The sequence below is a fragment of the Micrasema longulum genome, unplaced genomic scaffold, assembly GCF_059751315.1.
Source record: "Micrasema longulum isolate JH-2025_06_02 unplaced genomic scaffold, ASM5975131v1 h1tg000262l, whole genome shotgun sequence".
NCBI lineage: Eukaryota > Metazoa > Arthropoda > Insecta > Trichoptera > Brachycentridae > Micrasema > Micrasema longulum.
In genome coordinates this window covers 174,688-192,321 of record NW_028277466.1, presented here as the reverse complement: position 1 = coordinate 192,321, position 17,634 = coordinate 174,688, and the positions used below count along the sequence as shown (strand labels likewise).

At 34.7% G+C, this 17,634-nt stretch overlaps 1 protein-coding gene across 2 annotated transcripts in view; it reads right to left on the bottom strand.

Annotated features, from left to right (window-relative positions):
* The window catches only part of LOC148283075 (uncharacterized), a 32,899-nt gene extending 15,510 nt beyond the window's left edge, over nt 1–17,389 (bottom strand). For both annotated transcript variants that reach the window (XM_088224112.1, XM_088224113.1), the window contains exons 1-2: nt 17,238–17,389; nt 7,663–7,704 (exon numbers count right to left, since the gene is read on the bottom strand). In XM_088224112.1, the coding sequence (XP_088080238.1) occupies nt 7,663–7,704; nt 17,238–17,306 (111 nt within the window). In that variant the 5' untranslated portion in view covers nt 17,307–17,389. The remainder of the gene's footprint in view (nt 1–7,662; nt 7,705–17,237) is intronic.
* Nucleotides 17,390–17,634: the final 245 nt, after the last annotated feature.

The following is a 17,634-nucleotide window of genomic DNA, read 5'->3' as shown; positions in this document are numbered from 1 at the left end:
AGAAAAAATAATAAAAAATACTTTGATAAAAACGCACTACTTTAAATGACGTCACTGGTTCATGTAAATCAACCTATGATCTGAGAGTTATGGAAGATTTCCGGTCTGCTTGTCGCTTCTGGACCAATAGGAAGAACTGAATGAGAATAAGCGGAAATGAACCTCTGACGTTACACGCGGAGTTATTTCAGAAATACAAAACTTTGAAAAATCGTAGCACCGATAATACGATATATAAAAATTAAAAAAAAAAAATTGACTTAGTTTAACAGTCTATTAACAAATAAAAAATTCAACAAAAAACACTGAACTTCCTCATTTAATCAAGTCTGACAATTGGCTTTTGACAATTTCCACACCGAGGATTAGAAAGGCAACACCACTTCCTTTTAATGGGAAAGGACCACTTGATTGGTTTATTTATTTAAATGCAGCGTTGATAGATCGTGTACACGCGTTCAGGTGACATAATAATATAAAGTGAACTCATCGTGCCAAACACTTCAAGGTGCGATTCATGACGCCGTTTATAACTCGATCTAAATATACACGCGGCCAGAGGAGGCGAATCATACGAGAGGAATTTGACTTCCAACAACTATTTGGGGGCGAATTGGTCTCGTAAACATTATGTTAACCACGAATTCTCAGCTTTGTTTCTAGGAAACTCGTAAACAAAACGGCGCAGCGGTAAATGTATTTCCACGCCACACACATATACGAGTATATTTGATTTATTGGAAAACATTTTTTCAAAATCGTTCTACACACATTCCTAATAATAGGCGGATAGTGAAAATTCTGTCTTTTTATTTAAATTTACAAGTACATGTGTTTTGTACTGGTGAGTATTTAAAAAACATGTTTTAAAAATGCATAACAGACGTTTAAGCGTGTAGTTAATAAAAACAATAAAAATCATAGACAACTAAACCACCAATACACATTGATTCTAAAACTAGTCTAAAACTGGTAATCCCAGCATGGAAAAGATCCATCTCTTTTGGTAGGCTGTTCAACAGACCTGGCACTGCATAGTGCATTGGTACTCCAATTTCAGTGCATTTACTACATAAACGCAAGATGATCCAGTCTTACGCTTCAGATCCCTGTCGAGGGGCTATAAAATGTATTTTATTATTTTAGAAAATATACGTTCCTTGTCAACCACGTCAGGAATCAAATTTGAGACGTGATAATTATTGTAAATAGCGATTTTTTTAATGCAAATCTCGCGATCGATTCTTAATGTGGTTGACATGAAATTCTAGTGTTTTTTTTTTTACAAACATACAGTTTAAACTATTCTGTTTACGATTACGGCTCTATTAAAGTTTTAATTTAACTCAGTATAGGTACTGTTAGCATATAAATGTAATCATATTGGAAATTATGATTGAAAATGTTTCATTCAAAATGAATGTAATTATCCGTTAAATTTTCAGAAAACAAATAAAAAAAACCTAGAAATCTTAGAAATTAAAAAAGCGATTTATGATAAAAATTAAATATTAAATAACCATATAAACAATATTTCCTTTCGTCCACTCCTGTCTAGTTTTAAAGATCGTACTCATCTCACATTACGCTTCCCACCCTTACAAGACAAAAATACTTGATTTACTAGCTCTGTACGCAGCATAATATTGATCAAATAAAATAGGATAGAATTCCTTGATTGATAAAGAAGCTTGTATAGCTTTGAAACCGGTCGGTAGAAAGTATAACCGATCACCTTACCTTCATGTAAAAAAAATATCAAGATACGCTGCAATTGGAGTAACAATGCAATGCCCTATGCACTATCCGGTGCGGAAATGGAATGATGATGATGATGATCATCTTACCTTCATGTAACAAAAAATGATCAAGATAAGCTATCGATCTAATTCGTATTTTAAAGGAAATTTGACTGAACAACGTCTTACGAACTTGAAGCCGATAGTCCGTAGCGATGTTATAAAAAATATTTTGTTTTTTAGGCATCAACTTTTTAATTAATTTGGTGTCTAGCTAAACACTGCTTTTATTTAAATGTTCTATTTAAAATAAAGTAGTCCCGCTGACGACGGAGAATGGGGGCAGTCAAAGTTTAAATATGTTTTCAGTTCAAGTACCTGAATACAGGTATAAAATAATATTATAGGTATCATGAAATTGCTACTCTCTTGCCAAACGTCTATTATTATCTAAGTCTAATGTAATAAACTTGTTCAAGTTTAAATGGGACAAGCCCTATTACTCTTAATAAATCGTTTAATGAAATATTATTAATGATTTTTACTTGATGCATCTAAATAATGGTATTAACCTGGCTCTATCATGTTCCGTCCGATCACTTGTAGTTTAATTGCGGACTTCGACATCTACGAACTTTATATATACGCTTGCTTTATTCGCATATAAGATTACATCAATGGAAATAAAATGTATTTATTTATTGTGAGTACCTTATTGGAATAACTACACTACTAGAGAAACTACTTTATTTATTCACAAAATATAGGTACAACATTACGCTTTCCATATAGGATAAAAACATAACGACCTCGCGACAGGATCTGATCTACTTGTATTTCAGTGATCTAGAGATTCTTAATCTTCTTCTTATAAATTTAAACTTATGTATTATTTATTTTTTTGTCTATTATTTTATTAATTGTATTCTAATTGTATAACTAATGTGTATACATGTATATTTATAAAAAAAATGCTTTTAAATTTTTCGCAGTTCTCATTATAAATTTGATGTTTCTTATTTATTATTTATTTTTGCACTAAAATAGGCAAAGGTGAGTGAACAAAAAAACCAGACTTGAAAAAATCCACATTGATTATTACAATCTTATCGGGATTTCCAAATGAGGAAGTTCAGTTCTACAGGAAATCGGATATGAAAAATGTTTTCTTACTTCATCATCATCATCATTCCCTTTCCGCACCTTATGGTGCATAGGGCATTGCATTGGTAAACCAACCGCAGCGTATCTTGATCATTTTTGTTACATGAAGGTAAGATGATTAGTCTTACGCTTCGGATGTTTTCGTACACTTGGTAAAAATTAGAGCATTTAATTGTATGGTGAAGTATCTCGAAAATGTATGAAAAAAATCGTCAAAATGGTTTAAATAAAAATGAACTACGTCACAACTTTGTTATGTGTTGTCATAGATTTCCGGTTTCCGGGTAGCCATTTGTTCAACGATATAGTGTATTTTGACGATGCGAGGCTCTACTTTTAAACGTCAGCACAACTCACCAACAACTCGTGACGTCAAGGGCGAATTTAAAATTACATGTTTTTTAAATCATTGCGATGATAATACGACAATCATCATCGTTCCCTTTCCGCACCGAATGGTACATAGGGCACTGCAATGGTACACCAATCGCAGCGTATCTTGATCATTTTTATACATGAAGGTAAGATGATCAGTCTTACATTTCAGTTACCAGTCCAAGGACTATGAAATATTCTAGTGTGAAAACACCCTTTTAAATAAATATTTCATTTCAACCATGTCGGGAATCGAACCCGAGACCTCTTGCATGGCGAGCTAACGCGCTGACCATTACACCACGGGGCCGACATAATACGATACCTATTTATTTATTTTTTTTAATTTTTGGCTTTTTGATATATTTTTTTTTTAAAACACTGATCTTGCTAATTGTTTACTACATTTTATTGTTTGTTCCCGCTGAAGATTTATTTTTTTTAAGACGAGATTAAAGTCCTCAATGGAATGTTCTCGTAGCCCCAAGAAAATAAAAATACGGCGATAAAAAAATAATATACCAACAGCATCCTAGACGAGGAAAACAATCGTATCGCGTAAATACAGATGAAACATTCTGGAATACATTTTAAAATATAAATTATTTTGTGTGTATTGGCATGAAGCCATTGGCATAAACATTTCGTTCTGTGTGCTTTATTCGCAAATTTATATATTTAGGATGTTGGCGGGAAGTACGATATATTTGGTTTTTAAGTAATTAAGAATTATGAATAACACGAATTCTCATTTAATTTAAATTAATTTATCACGCATGATAAAAGTCCTTTGTGTTCCTCCTCCCATGTGTAGCAGTGGCGAATGGTGATTTTATTTACAGGTAAGCTATAAAAAATATCATATATTTGTACCTACAAAGGAGATACATAATATAATGTAAGTAATATATACTATAAATTGATATTTTCTTCGTGATTTATTATATTATATAGATATATTACCCATTACTTTAATATATAATTTATTTAAAAAAAATAAAAAAATACCGCTATGAATTCAGTCGATAAGAGGTATTCCATTGAAATGTCAACTGGCCGAATCGTTCTAGAAATTAATAGTGCTTAAAACGGCCGCGTGGAGCGCTTTAGTCCTGCAATATGACGCATGAAAGTAATTATGGTCATATTTTAAAAGTACCATCTCAAAGAAAAATAGTCCTTAAGAAACAATGTTTGAAATACTGTTTTCCAAATCAAGAATCTTCAAATAATTTGTGTAATCTGCAAGTTTTATTTAGGAGAAAAAACCCGCACTGGGGTTAATACATTGAAAATATAGTATGTATACTTATTTGTATGAAAAAATAAGCTGGAATAATCGGCTAGTTTCTTGGCTCACCGCAGGCGCTGGGCGCGCTTTATTAAAATTTACATTTTTATTGGGATAAAAATACAAACGGTGGAAATGATTTAAAATAAATGTTAATTATTTATTTGTTTTTCTGTAAATAAAGCTACAATAAAACATTATTATGGTTAGTCAAATATAATGGTAAGCTGCTCATAATCGCTTATATACACGGTTCGCCCCTGAATTGTGTAGGTATGGTCTAATTTGCACAAATATTGATTTATGTTATTTATCCGTTTGATTATTTTCTAATTAAATGAATACACAATATTATAGTTGAAAATAACTTAGATTACGGGGGTAACAGTAACAGGGCGGGCGTATTTGTTTCATTTGCTAGTACCTAGATCATGTCGCGACACGCGTTTGTTCATTATTACATCACATTGTGTTACTAATAATCCGTATTAGTAATTACTTGTTCATTGTACATCATGGCACCATTTGAGGGGGTTAAATGCACAACCGCCACTGTGCATGATCACTGTTTTTGGGAAGACCAACTAAACCAGCAGCAAACTGCTACTGTTGGACATGGGGGTGCTTCATGACATACTTAGTGGACGCCTTGATAGTCCGGCTCTTTTGTCGGAGTTATCATTAAATGTCCCCAGCTACCGCACCCGTCACACGTCGAGCTCTCTATTTCATCTGCCAGCAGTTCGTACGAACTATGCCCAGAACTCTCCACTTATACGTTTTGTTAGTGAATATAATTTGAACTTTCCCCTTATTGATCCATTTGATTGTAAAAAAATAACATTTAAAATGCGCGTCTTAAAACATACTTTTTTTTCTTATACTTAGTTTCAATAATAAAGTCTTATTTTATCTTATTTTATTTTATTTTATTTTATCTCTAATTCTTAATATTTTTAATATATTTATATTTTGACACTTGACACTTGTGCAATATTTACACACATGTCCACCCTCATTCCAATATAACACCCACCCTCTCACTTACTTACACTCACACAAACACACACGTATAGTACGTGTATTTAATATATTTCTGTGGATATCTGTCATTGGTTTTATTCTCTGTATATTTTATTTGTTGTATTTTTGTCAAATGTATTACTGTTGATATCCCCAATAAATAAAATATTTTTTTTTTAAAAAAAAGATTATATTTCTTTTGAGTTCAATGTGCAACTTGTGTGTGGTAAAACAGGCAGCGAGAAGACATTGAACTTAATAGAAATAGTCATTTGGCTACTGGTTTTGTTGATCTTCCCATAAATAGTGATCATGCACAGTGGCGGTTTTGAATTTAACCCCCTCATTTAATAAAAAATCGCCTATTTGGGAATAAAGTGAGATTTGTAGTGCACGAAATGCCGTCTGTATAACGCCTAGCTATTCTCCTCTATGGATGCGAATCGTGGCACCTCACGAGGACCCAAAACAGCAAAATACTGAGTTTTCAGAATAGGTGTCTCAGAAGAGTCTTGGGAGTGCGGTGGTTTGAATTAGTGCGGAATGAAGTAATAAGAGAACGGACGCAGAAAACTCATCATCATGTCAAACGCAGCATGTCATCAAGCGGAGGCGATACGGTTGGCTTGGCCATGTACTGCGGATGCCTCCTGAGAGCCTTAACCACGCTTACCTACTTTACAAGGCATCGGGTTCTCGACGTTCTGGACGTCCACTGCTGACTGTTCGTCGGCAGTTCATATAAGAGCTACGAGACGCGAACCTGACTTGGGAGGATGCACAGGAGCTGGCAGCCGACAGAGATGCCTGGAAGATCTTCGCGGACACCATATGCTCCAACTAGGGAGCGGACATGGAGTGATGATGATGATGTAGTGCAGATAATAAACTGGCTGTAAGTCTGCTGTGCGACAACAAGATCTCGCGAGGTATTATTTACGAGGGAAAGCGTAATCGTTTGCTGCCAACAAATGCTGTTTTTTTGTTTTCATTCATCACAGTTGTAAGTTTTTTTTTTTTAAATATATTTGGACCCCTGTATTTAGTAGTCTTACGTGTCATGTACAAGGCTGAGGTACTCGGAAAAAAATCGTGTTTGTTTGTCTTGGAAATGGGATGTTCGATCACTACATATTTTCTTTTTTTTCCATGGCATTCAGAGTTTTTATGTGTTATAGAATTTAAGAGCTAAGATTATGTATACATATTAGATCTTAAATATAAGCACCTGCTGACGAACTACATTTTATGCAGTTCAGTAGGACTTGATAATTTGTATTTGGAATTTTGTTTTTTTGATACAATAAAAACAGGAGAACAATAAATTACCTAAATAGGTGAATAGATTTTCACAGCCACTGTTATCAATATGGACCGTCTTTTTGGATGATCTCGTTTAGATTGGATTCGTTCCGACGTTCCGGGTACCGTTTTTCAGAGCCATCTTCAGGGTAAACACATAGCATAGAATTCAACCTACACGGGATCACCAAAAAAAGACGATACGTATTAATAAATTACGTCTTAATTATCAATACATTATGGTAAAATAAAGAAATAGATTGCTCTGAACTTTTAAGTTTTAAACAATAAATTCGTGTCTTATTTTTTTGTTGCAAAGTCATAATTATAATACCCACTAATTATTTATTAAACTTGACTAGTTACCCGCACGCAGCGGCTTGCAAATCAATATAGTGGTGATTTTGATTTATTTGTACATGCACATTGATGATCAAGCCGTTCTAAAAAATAATCAATTGTCAATTGGATGAATAATTTGATTTTTACTCTTGTATTGTTTTTTTTACATACTGATTTATGTTTGTGTATAAAAGATTTGTGTTTTCCATAACCAAAGTAAATGATTTATAAATAATAGGTAGTAAATATAGGTACAATTCGTTTTACTCAAATATTTTTGTACACTCGTAAATATCCATTTATTACATGCAAATAATATTTCTAGTGCACTGGTATTAATAATATCAACACGGTAAAACTATTACTTTTCTCGATAAAGATTCATTGTGTAGGTACTATAATATGAAAATGTATAAATTTCCTTACCTTTCCATAAGACGGGATATACGAGTACCTCAGTGGCACAGTCTGCGGAATGGATCAGCGATGAGATGGACGATAGATGACATCAGGAGTCAGGACAGAAGGCGGCAATCGGTCGTCATGAGAAAGATAAATCAAGTAATCTTAATAACCCACTTCCTTCGCGATACTTTGAGCAAATTTAGACTTCCAAAAAATATATTTAAAAAATTATACTCAATTGTTATGCTTATTATTTTCATCTGCCTGATCTCATATTTTGTTCACTATATTAGCCGTAAAGATAACAATTTATGTAAAAAAAAAAAAGGCATGAAATAAATGAACACAGACGTATCAATGAAATAAATCCTGAGAACATTTTACCGCTTTTTTGTTAAAAATACTTTAATATATGAATTAGTTTATTTCGACAGATATTTCACAGACATGAAGATTTTTTTGAGAAGGGAAACAGGGCCTATCTATGACCTACCACAAGCCGGTTTAAGTTCTCACTTTACACGCTATGTAATCATCCATATTTCTTAAATTTTATTCTTCCATTCGTTGTATTTTTGTTTTTTTCCATCTTTTTTATTTCATGATGATACAACCGAAAATCGAATCCAGTATCTCCATCATGGAATCGTAACACGAAAATCATGGTTATAATAATATTATTTTCGAGAATCTTCTGTTCCATAATATTCTGAACACGAATTATTCAACTTTTATGATAATCTTAGCTGAATTCGATAGAAAATTGAATTGACTTTTATTTGGTAAAATATTTTATATTCTGTAAGATATAATCACCATTTGAGCACGCAAAACAATTGCCTTTCTGACTGACATTTAAGGTAACTCCGTCACAGGTATTATGATTACAATTCCCTCTATTCAGTATGGAAAAACGAAAAAAGGAAGAAATTAATTCACATTTTGCTGTTATTCTGAACTAGGGATGCTAAGGTTAACAATCGAATTATTTTTTTGAACATTCGAATTTAACTACTCTGAATTCAGAAAGTAATAACTTTTCTTTTTTATACTTATTATTGATCATGGCTAAGATAGGCTGTTTTAAATAATATAAAGGTAATGTAAGGCTTCTTAAAGGAACACTTGATATTTTATGGTAATGATCACATCAATTATGTATTCTGAATGTTTCTACAAACTGTATTTAATGAAAGATTTTCAAAACAATTTTTTTTCCCAAACAATATAATTAGAAAAAAACAGAAAACTCTTAGTATTATTTTAAATAATTAGACTCCACATAAAGATTTACATTACTTTTTGTCAAGATAATTAGTAATTTCAGAATAAACACATTTTAGTTGAAGTTTGGAAAGAGTATTTTGCTATTTATTATTAGTGATAGACTCTCATTTCTAGAGAATTACAATACAAAAATATTGATAGCAAAAATTATAGACGAAATACAAATTTTAAACGTTAGTTGAATATAATTGTAGTGTCCATGCATTATAATATGTTAGTGAATAGGCACGAACATAGTAATGTGTAGGTATAATATGTTTAAGTTGCGAGCGGCGCGAGGCGGCCGGCTCTATTAATTCTGGTTTTGCCTTCTTAGTCGGTCACACGTCCTTGCTATTATAATTGTATTGAACTCTCTGATATAATTGTGACAAAATATCGGAGTTATTAATAATATTTAAAGTATTTATATAACCTATCAATTGTGATCACTTGCACCTTGAGTATATAGGAATCCAGGCCAAGGATTTCACAATAATGTACATATCTTTTTTTATATAAATTTGAACCCCTGTGTTTAGTAGCCTTACGTGGTATGTACAAGGCTAAGGTACTCGGAAAAATCGCTTTGTTTGTCTAGGAAATGGGATGTTCGATTACGGAATTTGGTTTATTACCTTAATGAGTCCAATCACTATTGTTGCAAAGTCCAAGAACAATGTACAAGTACATATCGTCGTTGCGTCCGCAATGCTTGTTAAGTGGCATTGTAAAAAATGTTTTGGAGATAAATACAACAATGTACCTTTTGACGATAGATTTATTTAAACTTATTTTTATTGAAAACAAAAAGGAAAATAAGTAATTAAAAAAAAAAAACATTTATGTATGTTTTGCTGAAACAATATTGTGTAATCGAGAAATTAAAAATGCTGTTAAAAAAAAAATAGCAACGACGATATTTTGTAACATAGTAATTTTATGGAAATAAGACATTTATTTATTGTTATTGTCCGCAAAAAATGTAAATATTTATTTGCATTTGGAGCATTAAATTTTTCTTAACCATCAGATTTCTGAATGTCTTGTTAATTTTTTATTCTGGCTTATATGGATTTGTTCATTTTATTTCTATATTCGCGACTAAATTCATTTTTAAATAAATCCTCAATATAAACTAAAAACAGTATAAGAAATTATAACACGCGGATCCTACGATTTATAATTCGCATTCATCTTAAGGTACCACAGAGACAAACGCGTTATACACAACTTTTCCACATACCTAAATGCAGAACAAATTCGTCAAAAAACGCTACGATTAACCGTATTATGGATATTGATGGTCTTTGTCCGCATCCTCCTCTCCGTTGCTCTCTATCCCTGAACATATATAAGTTTTATAGTGAGAAGATCTTTTAATATAATTATGTATCCCCGTACTGCGGGCCAACTGTTTGTGACACCTGATTTTTATAATCCGAATCATTTCTATTAAACTTATATGTTATTCTTATTTATATATTATGTAGGTGCATATAATATGCATTTGTGTGTTCGTTTTGAATCAACGTTCGCGTATTGTCAATCCTTATTTTATTGTTGTCATTATTTCGTATTTACTGCATTTTGTGATTACCTACTGTATTGTATAGGACTCGTCCCACATTATTCATTCGATGTGTATCAGTTAAATTTAAAAAATAAAATGCTTTTTTTTTCTTCAGAATACGGTTTTGAAATTTAACATACTTAAAAAAAATAAAAAAAAACAATTTATATCATTTCGTCATTTGAATTTTAACAAAAAGGTTTCTAACTTTTTACTAAGCTCTTTATTGTACCATTTTTAATACAATTTACAAGTTTTAAGCAAATATATTATTTTCATACTTACGCACCCATACAAACGCACCCTCTCCCTCTTTCATTCCCACACGCACATGTATCCTCTCCCTCATTCATTCACGCATACACACATTCACATACACATGAATACAAACGTCACACAAATACAATTACTAAACTTATTTTCTTATATATTATGTGTCATTATATTTACAGTGGATTTTTTTAATTGGCTTTAGTATTTTTAAGATTTTTCTAATTATTTTGTTTATGTAATAGCTGTAAAAATCCCAAATAAAATGAAATAAATAAATAAATAAATAAATAAATAAATAATTTTATTCTGACTGAAAACTATACAATAGGATTTAAGCACGAAATATATATTTTTTTTCAATTTTAAAATCGAAAACAGATAGATACACTTGACGCAGCACTAAGCACCCGTCTCGTGTTCCATTCAACTTAAGTTCCGGAACTTAACTTGTAAACTGGCATAGACAGCTAGTCTTTTTTACTCGTCCACACGTTTTGCACGGCAATGTTGACGCGACAACGATCATTTTTCAAAACACAATTCCAAACTATCGTTCTATGAAGCATCATCTCTATTTGATTATACCTACCTCCGGTTTCTAAACCAAAATAAAAGTGCGCCTCAGTAGCTCAATCACAAATAACTATCGACGTGCTAATAAGCCACGTGTTAGCAATTTCTCATCATGGTTGTTTATCGTATTCGCGATCATAATGCAACATCCGTGAACGTCAAAATATTTACGATTCGCGACGTATAATCCTGCTGCGCAATCACATATTTGCATTTAACCGGAGTAAATATGGAAAATTTCAAAACTGCTATTTTTATTTATTTATTTATTATTTATCATGCTATTTATTGCATTTAGCCGGCGGTTGGCAAGCTAAATGTCAAAAAATCAGTCGCCATAGTAATTGTAATTTAATTTTCACTTTTTTGTATTAGATACTCCTTACTATTTTGCAAGTGCAATATATTGTATTATGTTTTATGGTAAACGCGGATTTTCGCCAGTGAACTGTATTTATTTACGGGGAAAACAAAATACCAACCGACACGAGCGTTGACTTAGAGATTACACACGCGTTGTCTTATGACTGCGATAACTTCAGCATGTTCATTATTGTTCATTGTGAGCGCTCAAATGCTTAGCATGTTTTTAAGCACGTCGATATTTATTTGTGATTGAGCTACAGGTGAGAATCTATGGAGCTTCAATATTCATAGGAAATAGAACCTACTACCTACTACCTACGTAGTCGCACAAGTGATCTTCACTGTTCAGTAAATTAAGGAAGGGTTAGTAGTGTGTACATGTAACATTATCATCGTGTTTCAGTTTGTCCATAGATTTACGAGGAAGAAAAGAAACAAAATTTGCAGTCAAAAGATAATATTTTATTAGAAAATTTCGATATGTGTTAAAAGCGTTTCTTTATTAACCTAATTAACGTAAGTTATAAAAATAATAATAAAATAGTAAAAAACGGGGAGGATTGAAGTGAAATAGCGACTGACTACGGTGTTAAGATAAAGCTCTGTTCACACGCGGGTTTAGCGCGGTGCGGGGGCGCGACTAGACGCGGTACGAGTAGTGGCGGTAGTTGGTGCCGTAGGGCAGGCGGCCCGAGGTCGTGGAGCTGTAGCTGTAGCCCCCTGGGCCGTCCCCCGTGCGGGACGTGCGCTCCGTGGAGGTGGAGTAGCCGGGGCCGGAGCCCGTGCGGCGCTCCACCGTGCTGCTGTAGCTGGAGGAGCGCGGGGCGCCGGAGCCCGAGCTGGACAGGTTGCTGGAGTACGAGTACGAGTACTGCTCCTCGGCGCGGCGCGGCGCTCCGGGCGCGTCCAGCACCACGTAGTGCCGCGGGGTCTGTAACACAACACCGCGTCACCCTCTGCGACACTCCCTCCCTAACTACCCGCTCGACGCTCGACGCTCGACCGTCCGGTGGTAACCCTTTGCGACGATTCGAAAACTATGTATCCGTGTTAGCGCGACTACTTTTTTAAAAATGTGTTTGAATCGATTCATTAACATGTTCTATCCAAACTGAAACAGAGGATTATGTTTTGTGGGAGGAATTAAGCGGGTGAAATGGGTAAAGAGTGTGGCGGAATTTTCCGACCCGTCGTTAAAGGGTTAGTTACCAGAAGGTAAACTCGAGACAAACGGTAGTTTCCAGCTAAGTATATCTTCACAAGCATGCGGCTCCGGGAGAATAGGAGGCCGGTACTGGCCTCTCGACTCCGGGAGAATAGGAAGCCGGTATTGACCTCCCGGCTCCGGGAGAATAGGAGGCCGGTACTGACCTCCCGGCTCCGGGAGAATAGGAAGCCGGTATTGACCTCCCGGCTCCGGGAGAAAAGGAGGCCGGTACTGACCTCCCGGCTCCGGGAGAATAGGAGGCCGGTACTGACCTCCCGGCTCCGGGAGAATAGGAGGCCGATACTGACCTCCCGGCTCCGGGAGAATAGGAGGTCGGTACTGGCCTCCCGGCTCCGAGAAAACGATCAGCGAGGAAAATCTTTGTCGGTTGGTTCACCTTACTTACCGAAATTATAGTAATTTTGTACTACACATTACATTATGATTTCGTATTAAGGGGTTTGTAAAAATAAAATCACGATATATATAAAACCATTCTTTATTTCTACGAAATAAAATCATTCACTTTAAGAAAATGTTGCATAAAAAAATAGTGCACTAATCGCGACTACAATCTATAAAGCGAGTCGATAAACAACACATACAGAATGATGGTGTAAAATATTTTGTGTCCCATAGTTAATATAAAAATACTTAAAAATAATAAGCGTTTGCATCGGGAGGTAAATAATAAAGGAGCGTAATATCAAATTGGAATAAGCGAGATCAATGCGTGAAAAGCAAAAACAATTTGTCGGTTCGTTATGGTTTCGCTAAAAGCTTCGAGTTTTCTACTTTACTGAGAGCGTGTCTTATGATGACCTAGGGAAGAAATAATATTATAATAAGCGTATTCGATGCGGGAGATAAGCTTTAAGCGCCTAAGTATACTCGTGTTTCTTTTTTTTTGTTTTTTTTATAGAAGATTATGTACAAAAGTTCGGTTGTTCGGTTAATAGGTCGCGTAGTTGCTGTAGAACACTCGGGTCTTGGCGTCGTTGGCGGCGCGCGTGCGGTGCAGCGCCGGCAGCAGCACGTCCATGTGCTGCTTGTCCGTCACGGCCGCCACCTCGCCGCCCGCCTCCAGCACGAGGTCGTGCCGGCGCACGGCGCTCAGCACGCGGTCGCGCGTGCGGTCGCGCGCCGACACGTACTCGGCCAGCGGCCGGCTGAGCACCTTCTGGCTGGGCCGGATGGACGCGCGGCCCTGCGGCGTGAGGATGTACAGGCGCTGCGAGGCCGCGGGCGCCGCCGGCTGCCGCTTCCCGTAGGCCGTGATGGGGTCGGCTATGAGGCTCGGCCGCGGCACGAAGGGGACCTTCTCCCAGTCCACTTGGGATTGCCTCTGCAATGCCCAGAAGCGCTGATTAGACGGTGCGACGCGCGACACGCGACACGCGACGTGCGGCCGACAGGCACGCTTTTATTTATTAAAACCACACAGGTACTAAGTTCTGTTTTAACGAATTTAGTTTTGAAACGAAGTATTCATTTGAACTCATTGAAGATAATCTGGTAACGGCTTTACGGTCACACGCATAGAAAGGTTTTTTGCGAGAAAAAGTTTGCAAGCAGTTTAAAAGTACTTACGTGTTTTTTTACAACTGTTTTCAAAATTAATATCTGTCTACTGTGACTTGATGCCAATTATTGAACATGAATAAATTATTTTTACGAAAATGCATTCAGTTTCCCGAACAACTTTTATATTTTACAGTTATTGTATATTATTTTTTTATATTTTACGATTTATTTTTTTTCGATCACTTTAGCTATCACTAATTAACTATAACAAAAAGTAAGTATTATAAGTAATTAATTACCTAAAACTTCTTGGACGAGTTACTACAATTACTAATCAGCAGGCGTATTAAGGATATTTATTTTATATTGTGTTAATTATGTTGTATTTATTTACAACGTTAATTTGTGATTTGATGTATGAAGACTGAAAATTGTATTTGTCTTCATTTATTATTGACGTCATGCTTTTTAATTATTCTATCAAAAATGCAGTTCAATCGCCTAAGTAACAAAAAAACTACATTATTCTAATTAAACCGAGCACGGCTGGTGGTCGTAAAAAGCGTATGAAATATTTTACAAATTTCTTATAACTAATTGATAAGTGGAAATAAATGAACGATTAAAACATTTAACGAAATATTTTTCAGATAAACTTATTTCGTCGGATATCGTTTTTTTTTATATAAAAAAAATATTTATAAATTTATTTGACAGTATTAATTTATAATTTAAAAAAACTATTATTTCATGTGGCTTCGAATGAAGAAAAATATCAATATCAAAGAGTTCAACGATGTACGTTTATTAATAATGTAGATGAATTGTGTTTGTAAATATTGATAAATGATGTGTACGCAACCTAAAAATAAAAAAATATTGAACGGATTTTGATATGGATTATATAAAATATAAAATGTAGGAACAAAAGAATTATGCGTTTACAAAAATACGTTTATAATGGGTATGTAGTATGTATATATTTTGTTAATTTCATAAAAAACAACTAACGTCCAATTCAAACGTTTTATTTAAGAAAAATTATTATTGATATTAAACCGTTTAGTGTTCATTTCGTAGTTATTTAAAAGTGTGCTATTACTGAAATTAAAATTGCATTCTATTTTTCAACTCATCGTTTAGAATGAATACATAAATTCAAAGTAAAGTTGAAACACCGATACAGGTGTGCGTCATTTGTGTATCTCTATATGATAAATTGGCTGGTCAAAATGATATATGTATATGTAGTCATTTCTTTCTCCAAATTGGCAAGTTATATTAAAGTGATATCTGTTCAGTTACTCGGTATAGAACGCCCAGAGAAAATATTTCGTTATGAAATACACTTGAAAACTTTCCAAAATATTACGCACGGCACTCTTTGGCTCTGATATTATAAACAGTCAATGGAGTCTGATTTTGATAAATTAAACAGTTCTATAACTCCCAAAATAAAATTTTCAATAAAACACTTAATTCATCTAAGTACTGTGAACAAATAAAAACGAATTTATGACACGATAACATCGACTGTAAGAATGTCGAGATTATAACGATCACAATTATTGGCATAAGAGTTAACAAAATAGACCAATGGGCATCATCCGACAAATTAGCAGTAAGTGAAAATCTTCAAACAAGAAAATAAACAAAAGGATGATTTTCGGGCGATACTCATGTTTTTTTTTAGTGACGCCACTAACGAGATTTGATGATTGGATCTTTTTTCTACTTCTTTTCTCGAGATTTTATCTAATTTTCGTAAACACTGATGACAGCTAATGAAAACTTGAAGAAAATATCTGACTTTTGACACTTTTGTCGATGTTTTCCCGCGCGCGTCGTAGCAGTAGGAACGCGCGCCGTTTCAAATCCCCTGTCTAAATTTGGCTCGCTGGACGCCAAAATGTTTCCGAGATTGTAATCTTAGTAGCCGCTTACACCATCCTTTTTTTAATTTGTCAGAAGAGCCGGGTTATTTCAATACACTGTTATCTCAAAGATGCTTCGCGAAAATCCGTCGGTTTCAAACAAAGAAATATTTACACTGTTGTCAAACTCGTGTCAGCAAGGAGGGAATTTTAAACTTAGAATCACTTTTGTTTGAAAATCTGTGGTATTTTAAAATTTACATGCGTTTTAGAGATGCTTCTGAAGTAAGTGTGCTCTGATTCGAAAATAGATTATTTAGAAAAAAATGCGATATTGTCATTTAAGAAAGCATATATTTCAAAGAAAAATGTTTTGCAAGAATAAAGCTTGCACAATTATCATAACCGCGCATAACGTAGAATATTTGGAAAGCTTCCAAGAAAAGCGACCGTTTCCAATTTCAAAGAACTGTCTGTAAATAATAAACGGTTGGATTGTTTCATATCATATTTTTAGGTGTTCGGAAATAATAATATATCGGTATTAAAACTATAAATCGATTTCATTCGGGATTGTATTATTTTGATTAATACATACATACATATATGTTAACTATGCCTCGGTTTTTATATTAATTTTTGATGACAAGGGATGCAGTTTAAAAAGCCATGGCGGTTCCTTTTCAAAAACACATTTCTAATTAATTATTCACTTGGGACACAAAATATTGAGAATTTATCACGACTCACATTGCGATGTTCCGAAAAGTCTTCGGGGCAGAAACATAGTACAGATGTGCACAATATGTTGTAATGTCGAAACACTGACAGAACGTTAGCGAGGAGTACCAACAAAGATTTTCCGCGCTTCCATCGAGAACACTTGAACATTGATAAGTTTCATAACTCACAAGAAGTAAACGAAAGTTTGTGGACTTACCGTCACTGAGTACGTGGATGGGCGGGAGTAGGGCCTGCGGGTGGTGTAAAAGTCGCTTTCGTACACCATCTTGTGTGTTGTGTTTTCACTAGACTATGGAGTAAACTGGGATCGTGGTAGGATGGTGTCGGCTTGGCGTCTCGCTGTGTTGTGGAGAGTTGGCGGCGGTGGCGGCTCCATGTACCCTTTTAGCCGCCAGCTTTCCATCACGAACTTTCCGGACGCCATTCTGGATCAGCGGTCGTCAACTGAAAACGTTTTTTCTTGCACCATTTAAAAATGCATACGTCGGTTTCAAATGACAAATTTTTTACACTGTTGTCACCATAGAATGAAGAATAGTCCAGAAACCGCATACGCGCATCAAACAGAAGGCGACTAAACTACTCTTAAAGGA